Genomic DNA, 13,551 nt, shown 5'->3' on the forward strand with positions numbered 1-13,551 from the left:
ATGGGTACTGTAATTTTTTCTTATTCATTTTATATAAAAGTGTTAAAAATTATTAGTATGAATTCAGGAAAAAAAACTGAAAATGTATTTGTATATATAAATACTGGTTACTTAATAACAACAATAATTAACTTTTTAAGCAAAAAAAGTAATGACAAACAGTTGGATTTGAACTCAGAACTTTCAGTATAGAAGTCCTCAACTATATCATTGAGCTATCAGATCTGATACACTGGTCAGTTACAGGTGCATAACAAAATCATTTACAATGACATGTGAGATAAGAAGTTTGTCAACAAACAATACAAAGGTCAGTTCTGGTCACTGCACACTTATCAGTTCTTCAGGCCTTATCTCTAGACCCTTCTTATCTGCTTTTAAGAGTACAGACCAAATAGAAATATGAAAATAATTGTATAAAAAACTTAAATTTGGCACCTTCTTGTGAATTGTTAAAAAAATACACTATACAAAAATGTTGAGAGAATTACTTACTGATCACTTTAATGCAAAATTTATATCATAAATACAACGAAAAAACCAATTATATTCACTGAAAATGATAGAGCAGATCCTGCATACAACTTGCACACTCATTCATTCACTACAATTCCTACAATTATCATGTAGGGGTCAACCTGCATACGTACATAGTTTAAATAGATATAGTTAGGCAACTTTTCAGATTCAAATGTAACCTTAACAAAATGAGTGTTTATCAATTGATCATTAACTCTACGCTTAATTCTCTCAGCCTGGATAATAGGGTAGTTAGATAATGCTTCCGATAGTAAATCAAGTTCACTTACCTCAGGTTCCGCATATACAACACCTATGGTATGCACTCAAATGGAGGGGACGTTGAATCTAAGGAGATGTTGTGAGTTAACTAACTCGTTGGCAGATGAATAGTTTTTACGGTACTTTGGGATTATACCGACCACACCAGTATGAAGAACACAAAAATATAAATTTATAGAAACAAACATGATAGAACGAAAAAAAACTCTTTAATTACAAAATTACAAACTTACAACGATTATCAATTGTTAATGTCGCTGTTATCTTATCTTTCTCGAGAATCCCGATTACGGCAGGCCGTGCGGCATCACATGATTATTTAAGTTTTATGCATGGTACATAATTACCTTTCCATTACAATTCAATTTTATTTCTGATCAGCCCTTCTCGAATTTGATATTTTACTGATAGGTACTATCTCGAGGGATGTTTTTCTTTCGTTGACATCAGCGCGGGCTTCGGCAGCACCTTCGGGTGGCGGAATGATCAAGAATAAAAACAAGTTTTGTGTGTTTATTTTTTTCAATAAAGAGTTTAGTTTTTGTTTGGTAATGTTTGTTTTTGGTGAATTTTTGTGTTTGGAGAAATGTAGGGGTAAAACACGGAAATACAACAAAGCGACGCACCAGCTGAATGGGCAGCAAGACTGCAATCACGTTATCTACTAGACCACTCGACTTTGACCTCTGTCTGAGGATGGGGAGGGGTTTGCGATAAGACAATTCCTGTTTTATATTGACAAAATATTGTTCTACGCTAATCTAGTAACCAGTAGAAGCAAAATGTCAAATAATGATTCATGTCTGGGTGTGGTCGGTATAATCCCAAAGTACCGTTTTTACATATAACCGATAGGTTTCTACCAGCTCGAGTAATATATGTCTGAATAGTGTTGTTTTTAAAAGTATTTCTCCTACTGAGAAAGGGTTGATTTTATTTCTTTGTTTGTCCTGTATGATCACCTCAAAGGGTCCTGAATTTTCTGCTTTGGGGTAGGGTCCAATAAGCGGACCCGGTTTTTTTATATCGAAATTGGCAAACGATATTACTTAATCATAACCATCAATATAATCAATCGATACTGATGAATTATTTTTAACAAATTAAATAATCTATATGAACAGCTGTAAACACTTTCAAATAATACAATTAAGGTAATATTTTAAATTTCACGTAACATTGTGTATTAAAATGGCCGTCAATCTTAGGAAGCTTCACGAAATTGCTTTAAAAGACGATAAAATATGTTTTTTATGGCTTCAGGATGTTGGGTTAGTACCTAAGAATCCATTATGTGATATTTGTGGAAAGGTAACAAATGTAACTGTCAGAGGAGCTAACATGGTCGTCTTCAGATGCAAAAAAAGAAGGTAATGGTGGACACAACTTTAGTAAAAACGTTTTTGTTCTGTTTCATTTAGTTAAAGTTATGAGTTTCCCTGATTTTGGTTATGTTCATTTATTATTTGTTATCATTAAATTCACATTTTAATTTAAACATATGATTGTTATTACTTTTATATCGATTGATAGTCTATGATTCGATATGCGAATATTAGGTATCGATGATTATATTCTTCGATATAAAAAACCGGGTCCGCTTATTGGACCGTACCCCTGCTTTGTACAGTCTTTGAATGTGGGGTTTTTTTTTGTAGTGGTGGATTTGTTTCAAATGTGAGTAAATTATTATGAGTGTCATCTTCGGGGTATTTTCTTTTATTATCTATTTCACTACTAGTAGTTATATATTCCGAATAGTCAAGATCCATATTTGGAGGAAGTATGGAATGTATCGCTGTTGTATTTCAATCACACTCACATCGTGAGTTTCCATATCTGAACCTGTAGTTGACATGACAGGTCCAGCCTGAACACGTTTGTATTACAATTAACTGTATGGATATTTTACGTGTTAATTCAAAAGTAAAGTTAAATTTAACTTCTTAGTGTAATTTAAATTGCTTTTAAAACACAAATGTACACATAGACTACATTACAACTAATTTAAGTTACCACACGAAAATAGTATGGCTGAAAGCTGAAACAGGCAGAAGTTTAACTAGGATTAGATAACCTATCTGAGCACTTCGACTACCAAAAGCACACTGTGAAATTCAATGAACAACATTACCTGAACTGAAATAATCCTGTAGCGATGACACGGTATTTAATGGCAATGGGATGGGCTACGACTATTAAAATCAAAACCAACACTTTCTGATTCAATAATTATCTATCAATGATCGTTAAATAAACGTAAACTCATATTTAAATTGTCTAATTCACTGCCAAGTGGTTCTCCTGCCAACCGGCACCCAGCGGTTTTATCAAAATCATCTGTTCGTAACACCTTCTATTTTGCTCTTCATTCGACATTGTCCATGAAGCCTAAGAATATATTTTGATTTATTTTAATCTCTGAATAAAGACAGTCAAATTCTTAACTAACCAATTCAAAAACACATTTGCTTGTGATAATCTTTCTTTGTTTTTTTTTAAGAATTCAAGATGATTTCTTAATATTTAAATGTGTAACAGGTATAATATTTTATCAATCTTTAGAATCATATTCATGTCTGGAAATGAAGCTTCTAAACTAATAATGCATCTTCAGGTTTTAATATGATGCAGCCACATGACTGAGTCGAAAAGGATAGTTTTAATTCAAAATCAAGAAGTAGTAAAGTACAGTTAACATATATCTTACTCTTGCCCTTTTTCTTCCAGCGCATTTGCTTACCATGGAAATAAGATTTTGGCTTTTAGTTGTATTGAGTATGCCTTGTTAATCCAATAGAACAAGGCAGGTTTCAGAATTGTATTTTGGTATTTTAAGTTATTTTAAAAATAATGTACGAGTATATTACTTGCCGTGACCTTTTCTAGTAATCATTAAACGACAAAGTCTATGGGTTTATCACATACTACTACAATCAATGTTATTAATTGCACTTCTCTACTGAGCCACAGGAAATAAAACAGCTGTAAAATCTTAAGTTCACGCTGTTAAAAATATTGAATAGGTATGAAATGAAATATATCAAAGGATCCTATTTATACGTTTTTTATTTAGAGCCTGCAGCTATTGACAAGGGCATTTTAAAAGTCCAGCTGAATGCCAAAATTTATATTAGAGCCGCCACATAAACGTAATGATGTGGTATTATGTAAAAGTGCCACAGGTATGGCCATATCAACAATATAATTACAAGGTTTCATTGTCTATAATTTTGTTATTGTGAGTTATTCTTAAGTTGACTGTGTTCTAGGTGATGTAAAGACTGCATTCTCTTTGATGAACTTGATCATTGTCAACCTGTTAGGTGATGCAAATAAAAAGGTTTACCTATTCCAATGGATTCCAGGCCATGTTGCGATACAACATAGTTCTGTAAGACAGTTGACAAACCAGCTGAGGAAGCATCGACTACTGGAGTACAAACACAAGATCTGATTGCATTAATCGAGGACATCAACACACACCAGAAAAAAAGTGTCAAGTGAAAGATTTACTAATATATTACAAAAATCTCTAAAGGTCAGTTGGTTTAAACAGATTCAAAATTACTTTACGAGATACCAATTGTCTAAAACTTGCAAACTAACTAGATGGGAGATTATTAATGTGAGTAGAATGGAAATGGTTTGCAAATGCAAATGTAAATTCAGGTTTGTATAAAATCAAGAGTTTCTTCACACTACTTTGTTACTATGTTTAAATTGTACAATGGATAAAGAAGAAACTACAGAGCACGTGTAAAGTACAATGTCCAAGCAGTCGCTAAATTATTTTCTGAGTTACATTGATATTGATAAATTTAAGGAAATAACACATTTTATCGGACACTAAAATATCTGGGAAAGTTTTTAAAGAACATTGTAAGTATATTGTAATTGTATGATAAAGTGATAACAATGTACCAAAGAATAGAGCACCTTGATACTTATGAAGTGATTTTCATGCGTTATATAGTGGCCGGCCATTTGGAAAATTATAACATAGGAAAAAAATAACAGTAAGGTTATACTATAACTGTTACAGTGTTACTGGCTTTGACTTTGACATAATATAAACATAACCCTGCGGATTGTATGTATTTATTGATTTCTTTACGACGATTTTAGGTATATAAAAGTATTAGTTTATACACATATTTAGTGTTAATCTAAAGGTATAAAACTCTAGAGTTACCTTTTTTGAATTTAAAATACGTTCAACTTTAGGACTTTGTCCTACAGACTTCCAAACAAAATGCCAATATTAAATGCTAGGCTAATTTGTAATATTGTTAATCAATGTGTGATTAATTTTGTTTAAAATAAGCTCATGGTAAAAGCCTCACTTCACATGATTTTTTTATTGTTTTAGTGTAAATTATTTTAAAAAGCATTAAGGAAGCAATATTAACCCAAGAACTGGCAACTAAATTACCTCTATTGGGAGGCCACTTGTCAAGGTTTTTGCAAGGGTAATTTTACAAAAAATTATCAGAAATAGTAAACGTTATTTTTATTATGCAGTTTCATAGGGCAGGGTACGATAAGCGGACCCGGTTTTTTATATCGAAGAATGTAATCATCGATAACTAATATTATCTCAATATCTTAGACTATCAATCGATATAAAAGTATCTGTAGTCCTCAATAACAATCACATGTTTTAAATTAAAATATGAATTTTAATATTTACAGTGATCAAACAAATTATTATAACCAAAATTAGGAAAACTGAAGACGACCATATTTACTCCTCTCAAAGTTACAGTTGTTTCCCTTCCCACAAACTTCACATTTTTACTTCACAAACTTTCGGTACGATTATGTGTATTATCTGAAAGTGTTTACAGCTGTTGATAGATTAAGTTAATTGTTCAAAATAATTAATTAGTAACGAATGGTTACATCGATGGTTATGATTCAGTAATATCGTTTGCCAATTTCGATATAATAAAACCGGGTTCCGCTTATCGTACCCTACCCGTTTCATATATAATTTTTTTCATAAAAACCTGTATTTTTTACTATGCATATGTTTATAAGTAAAAATGGTTTTGTTTTGGAATATTTGAATTTTTATACATTTTATTGTTTTAAGAGGTGGACCATACCTGCAGAAGTACGATAAATGCTAAATCAAACTTCCAAAATATACAAATTCATACTTTCTCTAGTTTCAGAAAATATAGTTTGATGGACTTATTTAATACATTCTTACTTTTATTTTGATAAATTTTGCAACACAGTATTTTTATGAAAAGTGACATCACCCTAGTGTTTTGTATGTACAAATTAATTTATCCACTTTCGAATGCATTACTTTCGTGAAAAGCATTATAGTTACTATAAAAAGTGGCTTTTTCACGGTGATGTTAGACATCAGTTATTGAGAGTGATAGACCACTGCTGCAGTGATGGTCACCAGTACCTGGGAAAATAAATGTGAGAATGATTTAATAAGAAACATTGGAGTAAATCCAGCCGGGCATTTCTTACTCTCCATAGCTGCAGTATAATACATGACCAATACTCGAATGATTCATGATTATCGAATCATTGATATTCATGAGTAACGAATCCTCGATATAACCACTTTTAAAACCAAATTACGTTATAGGTGTCTCGCATTACAGTACGGTATAGTTTGGCTGATTTTTATCTTAAAAAGGAATAATTTAATGATAAAAAATGCTAGGTTATGAATTTTTATAGGGTAGACTTTAATAAGCGGCCTACACTCTTTATTCAATTGCTATTATCGAATGTTTCAATTGTTTTTTATCCGAAGGATAATTCGATATTACAATTTATTTAACTTAGTATATGATTTCTGCTTATTAGGGGTAGGGTACAATAAGCTGACCCGGTTTTTTATATATCGAAATTGGAAAACGATATTACTCAATCATAACCATCGATATAATCAATCGATACTAATTACTAATTATTTTGAACAATTAACTTAAATAATCTATATCAACAGCTGTAAACACTTTCAAATAATACACGTAAGGTAATATTTCAATTTTACATAAGTAACATTTGATTGTTAAGAATGGCAGTCAATTTTAGAAAACTACACAACATTGCTTTGAAAGATGATAAGACATGTTTTTGTGGCTTCAACATGTAGGACTCGTACCGAAAAACCAATTATGTGAAATTTGTAGGAAAGAAAAAAATGTAACTGTGAGAGGAGCAAACATGGTCGTCTTCAGTTTTCCTAATTTTGGTTATAATAATTTGTTTGATCACTGTTAATATTAAATTCACATTTTAATATAAAACATATGTTTGTTGTTGCGGACTACCTGTACTTTTATATCAATTGATAGTCTAGGATTTGAGATGCGAATATTAGGTATCGATGATTACATTCTTTGATATAAAAAACCTGGTCCGCTTATCGTACCCTGCCCCTTATTAGTTATAGTAATTGTAATGTAAACAAACAACAAGAAGTAACTAATATTTTGAGACTTTGAAAATAGCGATGAATATGAGGAGAATATGTGAAATATTTCTCACGAGTAATGAGATTTATTTAAGTAGCTTCAACATGTGGGTTTGGCTCCTGGTAACACTGGAGAGGATTCTTTCCTCCATTTCACAAAAGCGGTTACTTATTGATATCAAGCTGGGCAAGTTATAAATATTGTAAGGTTTCTTTAATAGCTAAGTCTAGGCCATAGTTGGGTAATTCTAAGCAATATATGGGTCAACCTCGATTTTTCTCATATTACAATATAATGTTCCAATAGTAAATTAGAAAAGGAAATAACTAGAATTTCTTGCCGGAAAGCAGTTATAGGGAGCAGGCAACCGCCAGACGGTCATATATTGCTTAGAGTTACCTATTAGTAATCAGGGGCACTGACGTGATCTGGGCTTCAAATTTGGAACTACTCGAGTTAATTTTTTTTTCTAAAAGAGCAAGCAGCGCGAAGCGCTGCGCAGCGGGCAGGCATCGTGCAGGCATCAGATCCTTTTTTTTATTAAAAAATTTCTGATAAATTGTTATTAAATATTACAATATAATGTAGGTAATGTATGTAAAACAATTTTAAACACATAATTACATGCTGGAAAGCAAAGTAAACCAATATAATCCGCCCAATACAAAATCTCCGTAAAAATCTGGTAAAGGAATCTGTGTCATTCCTTTGGTCTGAATCAATTCAGTATAGACGAAGATCACGCACGATGCTTGCCCGCTGCGCAGCGCTTTGCGCTGCTTGCTCTTTTAGAAAAAAAATTAACTCGAGTAGTTCCAAATTTGAAGCCCAGATCACGTCAGTGCCCCTGATCACTAATAGGTAATTCTAGCGGTTGCCTGCTCCCTATAACTGCTTTCCAGCAAGAAATTCTAGTCATTTCCTTTTCTAATTGACTATTGGAACATTATATTGTAATATGAGTTGCCTGCTCCCTTTAACTGCTTTCCGGCAAGAAATTCTAGTCATTTCCTTTTCTAATTGACTATTGGAACATTATATTGTAATATGAGAAAAATCGCGGTTGACCCATATATTGCTTAGAATTACCCATAGTTGGTTTTGTTGTTTTGTCATGTTATTATAAAATTTATGTATTTAAAATTATAATGAACGAGAATATTCTTGTTACGCTAATTTATTATAACTCTTATTGTGTACGATTTTTACATACATCGAAGTTGGATAATATATCAAATTGTTCGATAGTAGCAATCAAATAACGAGTGTAGGCTGCTTATTAAAGTCTTCCCTTTTTATAAAATGTGACAAACGAAACAGTATAACATTTACTTACTTTTTAGTATTTTGAAGGATAAACGTGTCTCACACCTTGTGACACAAATAACACATGTACGTTGTAATTATACTTGCGGCCATTACAGATGGGCAGTATTAATGTCAGTAACAGGTTATTTAGTGGGTAGTCTATTACCAGGATAACATGTTACCAGCAACACTGTTTCTTCAGTAACAGCTGGGTTGAATGATTTGACGTTCTCATAACGACTTTCACTTCACCGATATTCAGCCAAAATAGGCCTGCCAAAATGATGACTAGTGTTTTACTGATATAATAAAATAATGTTAGTATTTTGTGTAAAATAAAAATTAACCTTAACTTACTATATTTAACTACGTGCACGAGAAACATTATAATGCTAGGCTATAAAGGTAATATATAGTAATAGATCGTACAGTCTATGGCAATCCAGGAAAATGATGAGTAATACTAGATTAGATTCATATGAATCGAAGTAACATAGTAAATAGCATTTAACTTGAAAAGTGTTATATATATTTATACATTCTGTTATAAAATTAACACTATGGACGGATGCAAGAACTACTAATAATAACAGTATGCCGTATGTAACCTAATAAATCAATTATCTTTAAATAAATAAAAGAACTAAATATGGCTAAAATCTTTAAACTGTATGTTGAAAAAGGAAAAGTGTACATACTAAGCACTTCAGACTCTAGCTTTTTACATCCCCCTCATTGGAAAGGTTTCTAAATGCTTGTGAGGTTTTTTTTAGGATAAGGAATTGAGAAACCACTTATTGCACTTAGTCCGAAAAGGACCTTGCGCTTTAGTAAGTGACAGAATATTCAGGATAGGTAATGAACGATATGTAAGGATATTTATGTCTCCTTGGAAGAAGGGAGCTCAACTTTGTACCAACCTCTCCAGTCAAAGTGGGTACGGGTGACACACTCTTAGGTTTAGGCTACCAACTGCCTTTAACACTTAAGAAGCCTCACCTACTCCAACCGTCATTCTCTGCTATAGACTAGACCTATAAATCCCTTGAACCCAATATAGTGACATCTATGGTTAGTGATGTGCCGCTCCTGAATATTCATATTACTAGTTGCCCAAATTTAAGTGACATACCAGTTTTTGCTGAACCCAGTGAAATATATAAGTGAAATATATAAATAAGTGAAATATATAAACCAGCCAGTAGTGAACACTCCTGGGAGGATCCTGTGAGTCTTTTGAAGTGGTATAACTTAACCACATACGCCTCCTGTAGAATGTGACAACTGTTTACAGAATGTGACTAAAGTCCCAAACAGTACATGCTCAACACTCTTTGTGTTGCCAAAATAAACCTACAACTTATTTAAATAACGCTGTCATGAATTAACCTCTACAAACTTACCTCCTATTTTATAATTAAATTTCTGAATTGAAGCTCATCAAACTCAACTCATCTTGAGGGGAAATGTAGTAGGTACATGTTTATATGAAGCAACCTCATTTGAAGGACCACCTCATTTGATGTTCATACCAAACACAGGCACTAATTACACAATGAGCAAGTGTATTCTAAATCCAGTTTTATGTTCCTGAACCTGTAAATGATAATGGTCCTTCATTTGCCAACTGATTGACAGATACATTTATTATAATAGCCTCCTGTCCTGGTACCAGACTAAATTTAAGACTTATCTTTCTAACTTGGACACCTCAACAAAGTTTAAATCAGTCCTGGGCTTGCTTTTAAAGGAATTCAGAGCCCTCAAGCAGAAAGTTATTAAAATTATAGATGCTCCTACGATTGAACCTCAGACTAACGAGTACATACATTCCTTGATTGCAGTTACTGGGTGTAAAACGGAGAGAAAATTACTCAAAGACACACTGAAGCCTTTCTCAAATGAACTTCAAGAATCCATCACATTGTCCAATCATCTCTTTACAAATTAATCAGTTGATATAAGATCTCCAGTGAAGCATATTATATGAAGGATCCCCTCAGGTCAGCCAAAAACTCATCTCATTGCAACAAGTAACAGCTAGAACATGTTTTAAGTGTCCTCCCTCTCCACACACCTCTTCCACCAACTTTACTGGAAATATCTCATCGAAGAAAATATCAGTCAGAGAATCTAACTTTACGGTTGGTCTCCAGAGGAATGGCTATTTAAAGACTTAAAGAGAGATAAGTGTACTTTTAGTAATGGGCAAACATGGTAGTTTAGTTACTGGCTCAACAGTTTCTTAAAAATTATCATTAATTAACTGCCCAACCAAGGGATGTTGAAATGACATTAATTTAATGAGTCCGGAGAACTCATAATCCGGTGGTTACAGGTATACAGTTTCCAATAACAAATTCCATAGTTTAGTTTAATTCTATGTTTGTTACAGGTAATGCAGTTCCTTCTAAACCATTTATGCTTCAAGTGCAGAATAAAATTGTGTTTTCAAACAGTAAAGCTCTACAAGTCAACCAGTACCATCGAGAATGGAGTAATAGTGGATACACTGCGCCAATTAGGTAAATAAGTATTCATTTGTTAAGTTAACATTAAAGACTTGTTAAAAAAATACAAACTTTAAATTATTCTTTTTTTGTATTTGAATCGATACAAATGTAACATTCATGTGTTAATAGTAGTCAAGGAGCCGAGAGCCAATTTGCGTTGTATAACACACAAACTGGTTTTCCTTTTGTGGAATCGATAGTGAAATTTGTCTTAAGAAAGGATTCGACTGTAAGCCACTAGTTTTAGCTAGTGAAAATTATTAATTATTCACTAATTGATTTACCAGCTCCTTTAAATGTATCATCATGATGAAATTTTGGATCAATTTAATTGAAGGGTGTATGAAAAGAACCAAGTTATCAAACAATAACTTTTTCTCAGATCATATTTTTCTTAGCTTGACATACTTAACATGTCAGAGACATAAAGTATAGTTCTATCACAATAAGACAATTAAAAAGCGAGATTAAAACTCATCAATTTAAGCCAAATAGTTAGTCTGATGTTGATTTTATATTTATTCACATGTGTGAGGATTTGGTTTTAGTGTATCTGCATGTTGCTGGGTTTAACTTAGTTTGTCGAGTCCACTCCTAGGCATGCCTCACTAATGACTTCAGTTCCAGTCATCTTGAATACCTTAAAAGTATCTCTTAATACCTCTTTAACTTTTTTGCCATTAATATTTCTATTTTTAATGATTTTCTTCAATACAAAGTTCATGTGAAATAATCTAATAAAATGCAATATTTTAATTATTCTAGCTGTTACACTATTCATGTAAGGAATTTTGCTCCCAAAAGACTATGGAGCAAATAAATCACCTGTGTAGCAATCACAGAGATTTTATAAATTGTACCTGAACCCTATATAATGTCTTTATTGTATAGTGATATCCACAAATTTATTAAAGACCAATTTAAAAACTCCAGCTCCTTGATGGATTAATACAAATTAAACTCTCACTTCAAGAAAATTGTACAAAAGAATTCCACTCTTTCTAAAAACCTTATTAAACGTCCTGCTCTGTTATTAACATAAGGCCACCTAAGTCAAAACATATTCTATCGAAACCTAAATTAGTAATTCACAATGAACCATTTCAAAATTAAAATCACGATTTGAACTTTGAACCAGTGGAAAGTTATACTGTAAACTACACAAAATTATAACTCCGGGCAAATCATATACTGGTAATACAATAGATCAGCAACATTACGTTTCGATATCTGCAATCTGATTTTTTCTCAGGTGAATAAGTAACTTAACACATAACTAAAATCTAGGTTAAAATAAAAACCATACAAGATCTTTGTGATACGCATAAGTCAGGACTTAGCTATTCAACTAAGGAAGAGATCAGATTGCAGATCTCAAAATCTAGTGTTACTGATTTTTTATTACTGAACAATGGCAAATGCCTGGAAAAATCCTGTTTCCTTTGCAATATATCTATCTTCAAAAACCAGCTTAAAAGAATTGACTAGTAGTACAGCAAAAACACATCCAATTCTGAATAATATTAACTGTTAGTCCATAAACAGGATATTTGAACTTTAGTACAAATCGTGCTCAAAGGATTGTATTGTGCTCACCAACAGTCCTCTGTGATTGAAGATGAACAATCACAGATCTGCAATATTGAAAAAAATAGACCAACTAGTTTCTTCATATGTTACCATATGTCTAAACAAAAATGTTGAAGAATGTTTATCCTTGAAAGGAATAAAAAATTTTCCCATGTACCAAAATAACAATTTAAATTATGATTCAATTTGAAGAGTTTAAGGATGTCACAAAAAATGTTCAGCACCATTGTCAATTTTTAAATCTTCAAAAATCTAATCTTTGGTAAGTAGAAATTGCAGCTCAAAGTGTTGATATATTATACTAACAGTTTTCTGATGATTTTTTAGGTTTTACTGAATGGGAAGCTAATCAAATAGCGAGACATAAACACGTCCAAAATGTTGAAGTACCTAAGATGAAACGGATTGTGGAAAGGCTTAAAGTAAGTTACTTTTAATTACTTACACTAATTAATTTTAGATACTAAAATGCTAGTAAGAAAATAAAATTTAATTTAGTGTGAAGTCCATGTTGTGCAAAAGTTTTTATGGTTATGATCTAATGAAACAAATTTATTTAGGTTAATTTAGTTGTGAAAATATTAAGCTAACATGTAAGTAGTAATTGTACCTGATAGAAAAAGACTAAACATTTACGACGAATAACTAGATATTTTGTATGGAAATATATGATATTTTGATCTTTGGCACCAGTTGTGATGTCTAACTATCTAACTAATCTTTACTATTAAGATTAGTTTTAAAAGCAACTAATTTCCATTAGTAAATTTTAATTAATTACAAATTACATTAATACATTATAATTAATAACTATTTAATCAATCTTACCAGAAAACTATTTAGTTATTGAGGGACTTGACTAACCAAAACAAAGAAAACCAAGT

At 32.0% G+C, this 13,551-nt stretch overlaps 1 protein-coding gene across 5 annotated transcripts; it reads left to right on the forward strand.

The window, feature by feature from the left end:
- Positions 1-4,160: 4,160 nt before the first annotated feature.
- Positions 4,161-13,089, forward strand: LOC124373402 (the record flags this gene model as incomplete). Of its 5 annotated transcripts, none has more annotated exon segments than XM_046831772.1 (3): positions 4,161-4,342; positions 10,960-11,089; positions 12,995-13,089. In XM_046831772.1, coding segments are annotated over 2 exon segments (222 nt in total), but the record flags the coding sequence as incomplete, so codon positions are not given.
- Positions 13,090-13,551: the final 462 nt, after the last annotated feature.

This window comes from Homalodisca vitripennis, unplaced genomic scaffold (genome assembly GCF_021130785.1).
Source record: "Homalodisca vitripennis isolate AUS2020 unplaced genomic scaffold, UT_GWSS_2.1 ScUCBcl_5462;HRSCAF=12187, whole genome shotgun sequence".
NCBI classification, from domain to species: Eukaryota; Metazoa; Arthropoda; class Insecta; order Hemiptera; family Cicadellidae; genus Homalodisca; species Homalodisca vitripennis.